This window comes from Phocoena phocoena, chromosome 5 (genome assembly GCF_963924675.1).
Source record: "Phocoena phocoena chromosome 5, mPhoPho1.1, whole genome shotgun sequence".
Taxonomy (NCBI): domain Eukaryota; kingdom Metazoa; phylum Chordata; class Mammalia; order Artiodactyla; family Phocoenidae; genus Phocoena; species Phocoena phocoena.
The window spans coordinates 86,434,881-86,451,872 of NC_089223.1; the positions used below are offsets into that span (position 1 = coordinate 86,434,881).

The 16,992-nt window shown below is 36.0% G+C and overlaps 1 protein-coding gene across 2 annotated transcripts in view; it reads right to left on the minus strand.

Annotated features, from left to right (window-relative positions):
* The window catches only part of TBC1D19 (TBC1 domain family member 19), a 154,394-nt gene that overhangs the window by 88,300 nt on the left and 49,102 nt on the right, over window positions 1-16,992 (minus strand). Inside the window, exons 4-5 of one of the 2 annotated variants that reach the window (XM_065877598.1) lie at window positions 16,682-16,757; window positions 239-313 (exon numbers count right to left, since the gene is read on the minus strand). In XM_065877598.1, coding sequence (XP_065733670.1) covers window positions 239-313; window positions 16,682-16,757 — 151 coding nt within the window. The remainder of the gene's footprint in view (window positions 1-238; window positions 314-16,681; window positions 16,758-16,992) is intronic. The other variant, XM_065877599.1, reaches the window with a different exon arrangement.

Here is a 16,992-nt window from a genome sequence, read left to right on the forward strand (position 1 = left end):
AACAAACTGATATACTAGTAATAAAAAAAGATAAATCTGCCTGACAGTTATTTCATGATACTTCCTAGTACTTGATTCACAAAAAAATACTTAAATGTTAGAAGTACTTTCCGTGCTCTGTGGTGACTTAGATGGGTGGGAGGGAGGTCCAAGAGGGAGGGGATATATGTATACATAATAGCTGATTCACTTCGTTGTAAAGCAACTATACTCCAATCAAAAAAAAAAAAAAAAGTACCTTTCGTGCCAATGGGATACTCAATTCAGTGCACATACTATTTAAACTCTTCAAAATTCTTTTTTCCCAACTTCCCTGAAACATAAGGAACAATCTATTATTATTTCTGGTTAACAGTACCAAAACTGATTTTAAAACATTAAAGATGTTATGAGCTATATAGAAATGGTGAAGTTGGTTGAGATTGGTTATCTTTATTCATTAGTTTACTCAACAAATATTGATTACTGCCTACTATGTGCCGGATACTATCCTTTACGCTGTGAAGTAAGCTGTGAGTAACAGAAAGTCTCCGTCCTCATGGAACTGACGTTCTACTGGAGGACGGGAATGAAGATAGACAAAAAAAATAAATCAACAATCAGATGGTGATAAACATTACAAGGGAAAACAGCAGATAATAAAAAGGTAAGTTAGATTTAAGCATTTTATAAATGTTTGATACTCAGGAATCCCATTAATGACCTAGTAAAATAAAAATTTACAGAAATTGTTATATTATAATTTTTCCAAACATGATATTTTACCCTAAATACTTCATCATGAATTTTCTAAGAATAAGAACTTTCTCCTACCTAACCACATTACCACTGTCACACCTAAAAACACTAACAATAATATTTCATATTATCTAATATTTAGTCCATATTCAAAAATTTCCAATTATCCCCAAAAATGTCTTTATATTTTTTAAAGTCCTGGATCCATTAAAATTGAATGTATTACATTACATTTGGTTGTTATGTCTCATTCCTTGTAGCTTAATCTGGAGTGCTTTCATCCTTTTCTTTTTCATAGCGACTTTTTTGAGGAGTCCAGACCACTCGTCTTTTATGTATCACAATCTGGATTGGTCTTACTACTTTTTCACAGTATTTATTACATTTCTTGTAAACTTGAAATAATAAGTTAATTTTAATGGTCAGTCATAAATAGATTACCCATATATACCATATTTTAGTAAACTATTCTTTTTAATGCCAAGCTAAAATGCCATAATTTTTGGTCTTTTTATTAAAATATGCCTACAGACCACTTCTGACTCGCTAAAACCAAAATAAAATGATGCCAAAGCTCCAAAATTTAACCCAAATGAGGAGAAAAGGAGAGAATTATATATTACATTACCCATAAAGGACAGTTACAACCAGACAATAAAAGCAGAATAATAATAGCTCCATTATGTGATTGTTATAAAGATTAAAGTACTTTGAACAGTGACACAATAATGATAATCATTCAATAATTGATAGCTTTTACTACAGCTATCATTATTCAGAGCTTCTTCTTTAATACACATATTTAAATACATTACTCTCTATCTGGAATAAACCCTCCATGCTCTCCTCCCATCCCAACATACTCATTCCTACATTATCTGAATAAATTTTATTCACCTTCCAGGTCTTTACCTCTATTAAGCCTTCTCTTACCTGGCCCCTCATCCCAGATAATATTCGGTACCTTTGTTTATGAGTTCTCAAAGCACCTCTTCCTTCACCTATCATAGCACATATCACACTTTGTCTAGCACATAATAAATTCTCAATAATTGAACAGATTTTACCCTAAGTTATGTTGCAAGCATTTAAAAATAATCTGATACAACTGCCTAAGCAACAAATGAACAGGAAAAAAATCATCTATAGGAGGAATACAGAACTGTGTGAAATGCATGAGGCTTAATTTACTAAATATGTAGAAATAGGTTTTCAAGAATAAAAGAATACTCTTAATATACTGCATGAAATACTGCCCATACCGTGTGACCCCACCTCCTTCCCACCCTGGGCAGGTAACCCGGCCCCGCCCCAGCTGTGGCCCCTGGCTGCAGAGAAGTCTGAAACGCAGGTGCCCTGCCAGGGCCTGAGTGGCCATCCCCCCCACCGCCGGCAGACCCGGAGCACCCTGTACAAGGGACACAGGTTCGATCCCTGTCCAGGAAGATCCCACATGCCGCAGAGCAACTAAGCCCGTGCACCACAACTACTGAGCCTGCGCTCTAGAGCCCGTGAGCCACAACTACTGAAGCCCATGCTCCAGGAGCCCATACTCCGCAACAAGAGAAGCCACTGCAATGAGAAGCCCGCAAACCACAACGAAGAGTAGCCCCCGCTCACCACAACTAGAGAAAGCTCACGCGCAGCAACAAAGACCCAATGCAGCCAAATAAATAAATAAAATTTTTTTAATTGCATGAAATACCCCCAAAACGAATTCCATTTACTGGCTTATTTTCAATTCTTTCTCTTTTCTTTTCTTTTTTTTTTAACTGTAAAAAGTTCTCTTAGATCCAAGACTTAAAATACATTTGGGTACATTATTCATGACCAAACTTTAATTATTGCAATATAACCCCCTTCCACCCTCAACATCCTTATCCCCAATTTATCTAGATAAATCTTATTCAACGTTCAGATCTCAGCTTAAAAATAATTTCCTCTAATAAGCCTTCTGTCACTTACTCCCCCAACTCCAGATTGTTGGGGGAGCAGGTATAAGAAAGTTTAATTTAAAAAACTGTTAATTTTAATTCAGCCATTACTATAAAACTAAAATTTGCATAAGATTAAAAAGTCAATCCCTGAATTTGTATTACTTATCCTATTATATAAAAAACTAAATTTCTAGCTATTGAATTATGATTCCAAAAATTCTCATTTTCAACCACTAATAAGAGGGCTCTTGAGTTGATAAAAAGAAAATAACTCTAAGATATAAAAACAAAATTAAAGTTACAAGAGACATCAATGTGTGGCTTATACACTGTGCATATTTTCAAGACTGCAATACACTATTTTAATACAACATAAAACCTACTAAAAACTCAAACATGAAGACCGTTTAAAATAGAATGATACTTTCTGTAATTATACCTTGATAAGATATTCTGAAACATATTTATCTTATCCTTTAAAAAATTATTCTAACAAAAACATCTCTCCAGGTGTTTTCAGTAAAGTACAATTTCAAGTGATTAATCATAGTTCTCCTAAATGGATATTCCACTTTACCAAGTATTTCAACTTACCAAATTTAAATTTAATGTTACATGTAATATATAGAGAAACTAGTTAAGAAAAAAGTTACAAAGAAAAGAAATTAGATATTAGAAGAAAGCATTCTGAATGAAAATAATTTAGGAAACAGAGCTATGTGATTTTCATGTGTTTACATGTGTTATTTTATTAATCCTGTGAGATATGTATCATTACTCTCATTTTACAAATGAGGAAACTTTTTAAAAGAACACCTGAGAGTAGAATGGAAAAGAATATTAAGAACTGAAGCAATGCTGCACAAAGTTTTACTCAATTATTTTTTCTGTACTCTGCAACTAAAGCAGAAACTTGGAAATGGGGACTTCCCCGGTTGTCCAGTGGTAAAGAATCTGCCTTACAATGCAGGAGATGCGGGTTTGATCCCTGGTTGGGGAACTAAGATCCCACATGTCATGTGGCAACTAAGCCCGCGCACCACATCTACTGAGCTTGCCCACCTCAGCGAGAGAGCCTGCGTGCCACAAACTATAGAGCCCATGCACTCTGAAGCCCACGTGCCACAACTACAGAGCCCACATGCTCTGAAGCCTGAGCACCACAACTAGAGAGAAACCCATGCACCACAACAAAGAGCCCATGCACAACAACGAAAGATCCTGCATGCCGCAACTAAGATGTGATGCAGCCAAAAAAAAAAAAAAAGGAAACTTGGAAATGATCCAGAAGAGAAGAACAACTTAAAACTGAAAGAAGGAAAGAGGAAAAGGATGTTCAATTCAGAAAAAATCAAATTTTTATGGCTAGAAAAGGGGGAAATGAGGTGTAACAGCTGAGTTTTCAAATAATGAAAAGACACAGATTCAACAAATGTTTATTGTGCACCTATTAAACACATGTCACTAAAAGATGAATGAAACAGCATCCCTGTAGTGAGGGTGGGGAGGATAAGACAGAAACAAATAATATAAGCTGCAAAAAGTTCATAAGGGCTACACCAGTCTATATGTCACAAACCAAAGAAAACATAAAACAATAAGCAAGCAATAGGAAGCCAGGTATATCAAAACTTCTAGTTGACAACAGAACACATACCACTTCCTTGAAAATCCTAAAAATAATGAAAGAAAAGCGACCCCAGTGGTTGGCCACTTCCCTACTCCCTGTTCCATATCTATGGCAAGGTTGGCAGGATTTTTCCAAGGTACGCCTTGCAAGAACTTCAGTCAGATGGCCAGAAGTCATTTCATAGAAGTCTTGGATGGTCAGAGAAATCATTTGCTCAGACATCAGGAATAGTAATAGGATTTCCTGACAATGAGGGAAATCCAAGATGAAGCAAGCGGCTGCTTTTAAGCTGGGTCATCCTCAAGAACTCTAATCTTGAGTAAGTGGTATTCATTCATTCCTTTGTCTCACTGACTAACATGTACTGAATGCTTTCTATCTATAAAGCACAAAGCTCAGACCAGTGAGTAAATGTTATAAGGAGCATGTAACCATTTAACACAAGCAAGAAACTTTCCAACAAGTAAGAAGACTTAATCAAAATGGGTTAAGTCAGTGAAATTGTGAATTCCCTGTTTCCAGAAGCTCTCCACCAAAAGGAGACGAACTCTAGAGGTTGGACTGGATAAATGTGAAGGTCCACTTTAGCTCCAGTTTTACAGATACTTAATTTTTCTCAGGTCCTATTTCTGGAGGTGAATAAATAAGCTCTAAGTCTCAAAACTAAATGCTCAAAAAAAATCATAGTTATTTCTATGTTATTATTTAAGTAAAAATTTCAGTGTGTACCTAGCACCAAAAAAAAGTAGAAGTAGCAAATAAGTTATTGAAAAATGACAGTGCGTTAATACAAAATAAGAAGAAAGTAATAGTTTCTACCCCAAAGACTTATAAAATAAAGATCTTTTAAAATGTTGTTTAAAAGGAAAATGAATGGCATTTTACATTTAAATGTTTAAATAGGAAGACATTACCTTTTACCTAAACCCATATCCTCTCTAAATGAAATTATTGTTGCATTCTAATCAGTTTCCCTAATAATTGGAATCTATGGTATTAACTCAAAGTATTTCAAGAGTTTTATAAATACAGTAGTTTCTAAGCCATGAGAGGCAAAAGATTCACAAAAGAACTGCAACTGTATTGAAATCTTTAAATGGGTAGTAACTATCACCTTGTTACTTTTTCATAGTAATGAAAATAAATAAGAAGTCATTTAAAAATACATAATAAATATATATTTATTTTCTCCGATTATAAAAGTAACACATTTATTCAAGATAGTTGGAAAAACAATAATATGTAAAGAATAAAATAATAAATAAGCACTCATAGATTTCAATCAGCCAAAATAACCACTGTTACCATTTTATTCTCTTCATTTTTTTCTATGCATGAATGTGTACAATTGAGATGTATATGTGTGTATGAATATACACACGCATATATATATACATTTAATTAAAGCAGAATTATTTTGTTTTTATACTTTGCTTTTCCATTTAAGATTATATCATATGCAATTTCCCATGTCATTATATTTCTTCAAAAATGTCATTTCTGATGCCTGTATAACATTGTCTTTTGGAGTTTCCATGTTATATTTAAGCAGGCCCTATTGCTGTTCGTTTAGATGCCTTAAAATTTTTTACTATTATCATGAACATGAATTTCTGTGTTTCTCTGATTCTTTCCTTTAGGGTCTGAGAAATGAAATTACTAGGGATAAGGGTAAGAATATTTTCTAAAAGGGAATACTTTGCAGTTTTTGATTATTCAATTCATTCATTATTTTAAAAAAAATATCTATTGAGCGTCTACCATGGGCTAGGCACTATGCCAGATGTTGCAGATATAATTGTGAAAAGAGAGACACTGGCCCTGCTCTACAGAATCTAGTGATGATACAGACAACCCAAGTATTGTGGTGGGAAGTATAGGGTGCCTCCCATGTGGAAGATTGGAGAAACAGGATAAATATCTGAGTATCTGAGAACTAGGGGTCAGAAGTCCTTCCTAAAGAAACTATCATCTAACACAGGACCTGAAGAATATGCAGAAGTTAGCCAAAAATATGTGGGATTTGAGGGTAGGCAGTTTTGGGTAGAAGCAACAGCATGAGCACAGGTTCTCCTGCTGGGGAACAACTGAGGAGATCAAGGATGACTAGAGAGAGAGAACATACGTGTGTGGAAGTGGGCATGGGAGTGGCAGTAGGGGGAAGGACAATGTGAGGAGGCAAAAGATGAGACCTGAACAGTAAAAAGGGGCAAGATCACTTTAAGCCTTTTAAGCAAAAGTAAGGAATTGGAGCTCTATCCTAAAAGTCTTAGAGGTTTTAAGAAATGGAGTGACAATACAGAAGGCAGAAAGGCCAATTAGGAAGGGGATGTGAATTGAAGTAATATAAAACTAGCAAAATTCTCATTTTTGCTAAGGTTACTCGATTGACAGTGAATAGGATAAATTCAACCACACAGCACGTCTTGAGTTTGTCTGAGCATTTCTGGACTGGATACAGAAATAGGCTAAATATCGTCAGGTAGTGTAGATTCTGGAGCGGCTGTCCAAGATTCAAATTCCAGGTCTTCCACTGAGTAGTTTGGTAAAGTTGGCCCCATCTAAGACCGTAAGAGTGACCCATTTCATAGAGTCAGCATAAATATTAAATGAGTGAATACTTGTAAAGTACTAGAATGGTACCTGGCACGTAATTAGAGCTCTATGTGCTTACTACTATTATTTCACAAGAAAACTTATGCACTTATATTTATCACACTGCATATAAGTTTCTTCAAATATTGCTTCCTGTGAAAGGTGTAGCAAAATAGTTCCCGAAGTATTTTACATGGAAATAGATTACATAAGTTTGAACAACACTAGATTAAATAAAAATTAAACAGTTTCTTTATTGCAGAAACTCTCTGAGCTGTTAACATGCCCAAAGAAATTGTAAGCAACAAAATTAAGGAGAATTAGATTTAAAAAAAGTATAAAATAAATATCCATGAGTCCCTACTGATAAAAATAAATGATTGAATATATAAATAAATGGGGGAGAGGAGACAACTCTTCTATGAAGAAGAATTCCAAATAATTTCTGTAGATACTCCCCCCCTCAGGGAGGTGGAACATAACTTCTCAAGGGTGGACCATGACTTCCTTCCAGACGGTACAGTATACATACAAAGTGGGGGGGTGAAGAGTAGCTTTACAGTGGAAAAACCTCACAAATAATACCTCAATCAGGCAATCAAGGTCAACATCAACAGTGATACATCATACTGATTGTATATACCATGATATAATCTAATGACTATAAATGGCATTTTATATCTGTGATCTTCCTCCAAAAAACCCACAACCCTAGTCTAATAATGAGAAAAACATCAGACAAATTCCAAGAGAGGGATATTCTACAAAATACCTGACCAGTACTTCTCAAAACTGTCAAGGTCATCAAAAACAAGGAAAGTCTGAGAAACTGGCATAGCCAAGAGGAGCCTAAGGAGACGTGACAACCAAATGTAATGTGGTATCCTGGATGGAATCCTAAAACAGAAAAAGGATATGAGGTTAAAACTAAGGAAATCTGAATAAAGTATAACTTTAGTTATTAATACTGTATTAATATTAGTTCACTAAGTGTAACAAATGTACCATAGTAATGTGAGATGTTAATAGGGAAACTAGGTACGGGTTCCATGGGAACTCTCTGTACCGTCTTCTCAATTTTTCTGTAAATCTAAAACCCTTGTAAAAAATCAAGTCCACTAAAAATAATAAATTGTGATTCACCAAGAGGAAAACAATGTGTACTTCCATCTCCAAACTTATTTGTCCCTGGAACCCCCTTTTATGGAGCATCTCTCAGGGCTAGGATTCAGTATAAAACACTCTGGAAAATGCTGATGCAGTATAAGGAGCCTCTTCCCCTCAGAATTGAAGGTACATAAGGAGAAAGACAGATTGAAAGTTGGTAGTTATAAAATTTAGTAGTGAGGGACCTTCAAGATGGCAGAGGAGTAAGATGTGGAGATTACCTTCCTCCCCACAAATATATCAAAAAAACATCTACATGTGGAACAATGCCTACAGAACACTTACTGAACATTGGCAGAAGACCTCAGACTTCCCAAAAGGCCTGAATGAGCAAGAGCCCGCTAATCAGCCGCTGTTTTAACCCATTCCTGTCTGGGCAGGAACAGATGCCTGAGGGTGACCCACACACAGACATGGGGCCAAAACCAAAGCTGAACCCCAGGAGTTGTGCGAACAAAGAAGAGAAAGGGAAATTTCTCCATGCAGCTTCAGGAGCAGCAGATTAAATCCCCATAATCAACTTGAGGTACCCTGAATCTGTGGAATGCCTGAATAGACAACATCCCAAAATGGAGGCGGAGGACTTTGGGAGCAACTGCAGACTTGGGCTTTGCTGTCTGCAACTGACTTGTTTCTGATTTTTATGTTTATCTTAGTTTAGTTTTTAGCACTTGTTATCATTGGTAGATTTGTTTATTGGTTTGGTTACTCTCTTTTTTAAAATTATTATTTATTTTAATAATTTTATTTATTTATTTATTTTAAATTTATTTTTCTTTCTTTTCTTTTCTCCCTTTCCTTCTGAGCCGTGTGGCTGACAGGGTCTTGGTGCTCCAGGCCATATCAGGCCTGAGCTTCTGAGGTGGGAGAGACAAGTTCAGGACACTGGACCACAGGAGACCTCCTGGCCCCATGTAATATCAATCAGCGAGAGCTCTCCCAGAGATCTCAGTCTCAATGCTAAGACCCAGCTCCACCCAACGGTCAGCAAGTTCCAGTGCTGGATGCCCCATGCCAAACAACTAGCAAGACAGGAACACAACCCCACCATTAGCAGAGAGATTGCCTAAAATCATACTAAGTTCACAGACACCTCAAAACACACCACTGGATGTGGTCTGGGCCACCAGAAAGACAAGATAACCCCCCACTCACCAGAACACAGGCACCAGTCCCCTCCACCAGGAAGCCTACACAACCCACTGAACCAAACTCACCCACTGGGGGCAGACACCAAAAACAATGGGAATTATGAACCTGCAGTCTGAGAAAAGGAGACCCCCAAACACAGTATGTTAAACAAAATTAGAAGACAGAGAAATATGCAGCAGGTGAAGAAGCAGGGAAAAAACCCAGCAGACCAAACACATGAAGAGGAAATAGGCAGTCTACCCGAAAAAGAATTCAGAGTAATGATAGTAAAGATGATCCAAAATCTTGGAAATCGAACGGAGAAAATACAAGAAATGTTTAACACGGAACAAGAAGAACTAAAGAGCAAACAAACAATGACGAACACCACAATAAATGAAATGAAAAATTCTCTAGGAGGAATCAATAGCTGAATAACTGAGGCAGAAGAACAGATAAGTGACCTGGAAGATAAAATAGTGGAACTAACTAAAGCAGAGCAGAATAAAGAAAAAAAAATGAAAAGAATTGAGGACAGTCTCAGAGACCTCTGGGACAATATTAAATGCACCAACATTCAAATTATAGGGGTCCCAGAAGAAGAAGAGTAAAAGAAAGGGTCTAAGAAAATATTTGAAGAGATTATAGTTGAAAACTTCCCTACCATAGTAAAGGAATTAGTCAATAAAGTCCAGGAAGCACATAGACTCCCATACAGGATAAATCCAAGGAGAAACACGCCAAGACACATATTAATCAAACTATCAAAAATTAAATACAAAGAAAAAGTATTAAAAGCAACAAGGGAAAAACAACAAATAACATACAAGGGAATCCCCATAAGGTTAACAGCTAACTTTTCAGCAGAAACTCTGCAAGCCAGAAGGGAGTGGCAGGACATATTTAAAGTGATGAAAGGGAAAAATCTACAACCAAGATTACTCTACCCAGCAAGGATCTCATTCAGATTCAACAGAGAAATTAAAACCTTTACAGACAAGCAAAAGAGAATTCAGCACTACCAAACCAGAATTACAACAAATCCTAAAGGAACTTCGCTGGGCAGGAAACACAAGAGAAGGAAATGACCTACAAAAACAAACGCAAAACAATTGAGAGAATGGTAATAGGAACATATATATCGATAATACCTTAAATGTAAATGGATTAAATGCTCCAACCAAAAGACATAGGCTGGCTGAATGGATACAAAAACATGACCCGTATATATGCTGTCTACAAGAGACCCACTTCAGACCTAGGGACACATACAGATTGAAAGTGAGGGGATGGAAAAGATATTCCACACAAAAGGAAATCAAAAGAAAGCTGGAGTAGCAATTCTCATATCAGACAAAACAGACTTTAAAATAAAGACTATGACAAGAGACCAAGAAGGACACTACATAATGATGAAGGGATCAATCCAAGAAGACATAACAATTGTAAATATTTATGCACCCAACACAGGAGCACCTCAGTACATAAGGCAAATGCTAACAGCCATAAAAGGGGAAATCAACAGTAACTAAATCATAGTAAGAGACTTTCACACCTCACTTTCACCAATGGACAGATCATCCAAAATGAAAATAAATAAGGAAACACAAGCTTTACATGACACATTAAACAAGATGGACTAAACTGATATTTATAGGACACTCCACCCAAAAACAACAGAATACACATTCTTCTCAAGTGCTCACGGAACATTCCCCAGGATATATCATATCTTGGGTCACAAATCAAGCCTTGGTAAATTTAAGAAAATTGAAATCGTATCAAGTATCTTTTCCGACCACAACTCTATGAGATTAGATATCACTTACAGGAAAAAAGACAGTAAAAAATACAAACACGTGGAGGCTAAACAATATGCTACTAAATAACCAAGAGATCACTGAAGAAATCAAAGAGGAAATAAAAAAATACCTAGAAAGGACAGTGAAAACATGACGACCCAAAACCAGTGGGATGCAGCAAAAGCAGTTCTAAGAAGGAGGTTTATAGCAATACAATCCTACCTCAGGAAAGAAGAAACATCTCATATCAACAACCTAAACGTACACCTAAAGCAATTAGAGAAAGAAAACACCAAAGTTAGCAGAAGGAAAGAAATCATAAAGATGAGATCAGAAATAAATGAAAAAGAAATGAAGGAAACAATAGCAAAGATCAATAAAACTAAAAGTTGGTTCTCTGAGAAGATAAACAAAATGATAAACCATTAACCAGACTCATCAAGAAAAAAAGGGAGAAGACTCAAATCAATAGAATTAGAAATGAAAAAGGAGAAGTAACAACTGACACTGCAGAAATACAAAGGATCATGAGAGATTACTACAAGCAACCATATGCCAATAAAATGGACAACCACAAGGAAATGGACAAATTCTTGGAAAGGTACAATTTTCCAAGACTGTACCAGGAAAAATTAGAAAATATAAACAGACCAATCACAAGCACTGAAATTGAAACTGTGATTAAAAATCTTCCAAGAACAAAAGCCAAGGACTAGATGGCTTCACAGGCGAATTCTATTATACATTTAGAGAAGAGCTAACACCTATCCTTTTCAAAGTCTTCCAAAATATAGCAGAGGGAAGAACACTCCCAAACTCATTCTACAAGGCCACAATCACCCTGATACCAAAACCAGATAAAGATGTCACAAAAAAAGAAAACTACAGGCCAATATCACTGATGAACATAGATGCAAAAAACCTCAACAAAAAACTAGGAAACAAAATCCAACAGCACATTAAAAGGATCATACACCATGACGAAGTGGGGTTTATCCCAGGAATGCAAGGATTCTTCAATATATTCAAATCAATCAATGTGATACATCATATTAACAAATTGAAGGATAAGAAACATATGATAATCTCAATAGATGCAGAAAAAGCTTTCGACAAATTCAACACCCATTTATGATAAAAACTCTCCAGAAAGTAGGAATAGAGGGAACCTAGCTCAAAATAATAAAGGCCATAAATGACAAACCCACAGCCAACATCATTCTCAATGGTGAAAAACTGAAACTATTTCCTCTAAGATCAGGAACAAGACAAAGTTGCCCACTCTCACCACCTTTATTCAACATAGTTTTGGAAGTTTTAGCCACAACCATCAGAGAAGAAAAAGAAATAAAAGGAATCCAAATCAGAAAAGAAGAAGTAAAGCCGTCACTGTTTGCAGATGACATACTATATAGAGAATCCTAAAGATGTTACCAGAAAACTATCAGAGCTACTCAATGAACGTGGTAAAGTAGCAGGATACAAAATTAATGCACAGAAATCTCTTGCATTCCTATACACTAATGGTGAACAATCTGAAAGAGAAATTATGGAAACACTCCCATTTACCACTGCAACAAAAAAAATAAAATACCTAGGAATAGACCTACCAAAGGAGACAAAAGACCTGTATGCAGAAAACTATAAGACACTGATGAAAGAAATTAAAAATGATACAAACGGATGGAGAGATATACCATGTTCTTGGATTGGAAGAATCAACATTGTGAAAATGACTATACTACCCAAAGCAATCTACAGATTCAATGAAATCCCTGTCAAACCACCAATGGCATTTTTCACAGAACTAGAACAAAAAATTTCACAATTTGTATGGAAACACAAAGACCCCGAATAGCCAAAGCAATCTTGAGAGTGAAAAACAGAGCTGGAAGAATCAGGCTCCCTGACATTGGACTATACTACAAAGCTATAGTAATCAAGAGAGCATGGTACTGGCACAAAAACAGAAATATAGATCAATGGAACAGGATAGGAAGCCCAGAGATAAACCCACGCACATATGGTCACCCTATCTTTGATACAGGAGGCGAGACCATACAATGGAGAAAAGACAGTGTCTTTAATAAGTGATGCTGGGAAAACTGGACAACAACATGTAAAAGAATGAAATTAGAACACTCCCTATCACCGTATACAAAAATAAATGCAAAATGGATTAAAGACCTAAATGTAAGGCCAGACACTATATAACTCTTAGAGGAAAACATAGGCATAACACTCTATGACATAAATCACAGCAAGATCCTTTTTGACCCACCTCCTAAAGAAATGGAAATAAAAACAAAAATAAACAAATGGGACCTAATGAAACTTAAAAGCTCTTGTACAGCAAAGGAAACCATAAACAAGATGAAAACACAACCCTCAGAGTGGAAGAAAATATTTGCAAACGAAGCAACTGACAAAGGATTAATTTCCACAATATACAAGCATCTCATGCAGCTTAATATCAAAAAAACAAACAACCCAGTCCAAAAATGAGGAGAAGACCTAAATGGACATTTCTACAAAGAAGATATACAGATTGTCAACAAACACATGAAAGACTGCTCAACATCACTAATAATTAGAGAAATGCAAATCAAAAGCACAATGAGGTATCACCTCATAATGGTCAGAATGGTCATCATCAAAATATCTACAAACAATAAATGCTGGAGAGGGTGTGGAGAAAAGGGAACCCTCTTGCACTGTTGATGGGAATGTAAATTGATACAGCCACTATGGAGAACAGTATGGAGGTTCCTTAAAAAACTAAAAACAGAACTACCATATGACCCAGCAATCCCACTACTGGGCATATACCCTGAGAAAACCATAGTTCGGAAAGAGTCATGTACCACAATGTTCACTGCAGCTCTATTTGCAATAGCCAGGACATGGAAGCAGCCGTTGTGTCCATCAACAGATGAATGGATTGAGAGGATTTGGCACATGTATACAATGGAATATTACTCAGCCATAAAAAGAAATGAAATTGAGTTTTTTGTAGTGAGGTGGATGGACCTAGAGTCTGTCATACAGAGTGAAGTTAAGTCAGAAAGAGAAAAACAAATACCGTATGCTAACACATATATATGGAATCTAAAAAAAAAAAAAAAGGTTCTGATGACCTAGGGGCAGGACAGGAATAAAGAGGTAGACATAGAGAGTGGACCTGAGGACATGGGGAGAGGGAAGGGTAAGCTGGGACAAAGAGAAAGAGTAGCACTGACACATATACACTACCAAATGTAAAACAGATAGCTAGTGGGAAGCAGCCACATAGCACAGGGAGATTAGCTCAGTGCTTTGTGACCACCCAGAGGGGTGGGATAGGGAGGGTGGGAGGGAGACGCAAGAGGGAGGAGGTATGGGGATATATATATATGTATAGCTGATTCACTTTGTTATAAAGCAGAAACTAACACACCATTGTAAAGCAACTATACTCCAATAAAGATATTAAAAAAAATTACTGCAACAAAAAAAATCTTCAGTCTTGCAGATTTAGAGACCCACATAGGAAGACTGTAAAAATGTCACTTCCCTTATTTTGATAAATAATAAACAATTCTTGAATTTCAAACAAACAGAGAAACAAAAAAGAATCAATTACAGTTGACCCTTGAACATCTTGGATGTTAGGGATGCCAACACTCCACACAGTGGAAAATTTGAGTATAACTTAACATCTGGCCCTCCATTCCTGTGGTTCTAAATCTGCAAATTCAACCAGCCCAGGTTAGTGTAGTACTGCAATATTTAGCATTGAAAAAAATCCACATATAAGTGGATTCATGCAGCTCAAACCCACGTTGTTCAAGAGTCAACTGTATTTCCTCAAACATTTACTGAGAGTGTTCTGTGGGCTAGGCACTATGCTTAGATGCTGAGGATTAAAAGCACAGTCCCTGCTCTTAAAGGGACTAATTTAGTGCAGGAATCTGCAAACTTTCTATAAAAAGACAGATAGTAAAAAATTTAAGCTTTCCAGGTCATAACATCTCTAAAGCAACTATTTAACTCTGACATAGTAGTGCAAAAGCAGACATAGCCAATATGTAAATAAAGGAGCATGACTATTTTCCAATAAAACATATTTTATGAATTCCTATAAGTTTCATGGGTCACAAAATATTATTCTTCTATTGATTTTTCAACCAGTTGAAAATGTTTTAAAAAATAATAAAATTCCTAGCTTGCTACTCATACAAAAACAGGTGGCAGGGCAGATCTGGCCCATGCACTCACTGTAGCGTGCCAACTCTGGATCTAGCAGGTAAGCCTGGAGAGGAAAGAAAGGAGTACCATACTCCTTGTGTGTATATACACAATACATATATTTACCATTCATATATAGTCTCAGCAACTAGCAGTAGGCTTTAAGAACAGACCAGTTATTTATCTCTGTATCTCTTCAGTCTTAATAGGAAACCAACTTTTGTGCTTTGTTTTTTATACTTATGCTAAAACTGATACTTTCTCTAAAACTTTCAGAAATTTTCAAAATTTGCCAAAAAATACTTAGACCTAAGCATTTAGTTTTATTTTCTTGAGTTTATATCTTTACAACAAAAGACCAATTGTTTCGTACGTGTATCACGTGATGATTATGATTTATGACACATCAATAATAAATACTGTCTGATTGCTAGCCCTAAAGTACCACCTAGAGATAGAAACATATTACATATTTCCTCAAATATCTCCATGTTTTTTGTTTATATTGCTTCCTTTCACCCTCTAATTTTGAGGGTTTTTAAAATGAATATAAAAGCAGAAAAAGAAAAACCTGCCTAACATCTACCACTGTGGAGCATGGTAACTCAAAGCAAGCAGAACACTTCTCAGGAGCAGCAGAACTATAACTGTTGAAGCTGGGTGACGGGTTCACTGGAGTTCTTTGGGGTGTATCTGAAAATTTTCATAATAATTTCTGAGACTATGGTAGAGAAAAAAGGTTGACTTATGAGGTCCATTAAATGCCTCAGCAGTGTTAGTTAGAGAGTCCCCAGCACTGTGAGGAAGGCTCATGAATAGTGCCACCTCACAGGCAGGTAGACCACACAGGGCCAAAGCAAAGGCCAGCTAAAAGAATTAGGGGCATGTGACAGAACTTGTTAAGTTTCTACTTTAACAGCTTTTTACAGTTTTTCTGTTAAAGTTATTTTATTTTACGCTTTTAAAGTGACTTAGTCGTTTTCAGTGCATTTTAGATACAAGGTTCATTTAGGTGCTGTAACAGAATACAATTAGTATGTATAACCTGCTGTGAAAACAAATGTTTCAAATATAGTATCAGTAACACTGGTGTCAAAAGCTAAAATTTTAAGGGAAGAGTGAGTCAGTTCATTCCCATTTCATTCCTTTAATATCACACAACATTAGGAACAAATTGTTTCATAATATTTACTTTTATGATATTTTAAATTTTAGGCCAGTATAGTACATGATTTTTTTTTCTTCTACTCAATATTTTCAAGATTACTATAGTTAAGTAAGTGCAATCCTTGGTTACTGAAAATAAAAAGTATGCAAATAGTATTCACCTCACTTTAATGGTCTTTACCCAGTCTTTCATATAATAAATACAGTCATAATATTAATAAGGATCTCTCACTCTGCATTATATAACTTGGTATGGAAAAATAAAATTAAAATGAACAGTAGCCAACCTGTGCTTTCCTCATGTATACCAAAGGTTCTTTAAGATGTTCAGGAGGTGCAGCAGGATGACTGGGTAAAGGAAACCTGGGGACAAAAAGAGGAAGCTATTATACATTACTCTTTTTTTAAAAAAAATAAACAAAGAATGCATGTTTTTATTTATTCACTCAACAACCACAGACCTGAGAGCCCACTGCCATGTACTGGTTATATACAGGTAAACAGGCCCCTGCCCTCAAAAGGTTTACAAACCAAAAGCAAGCAAGAAAAACTACAAAAGCACCACAAAAGCATATATAGGGGGCAAAGAAGTCTGAGT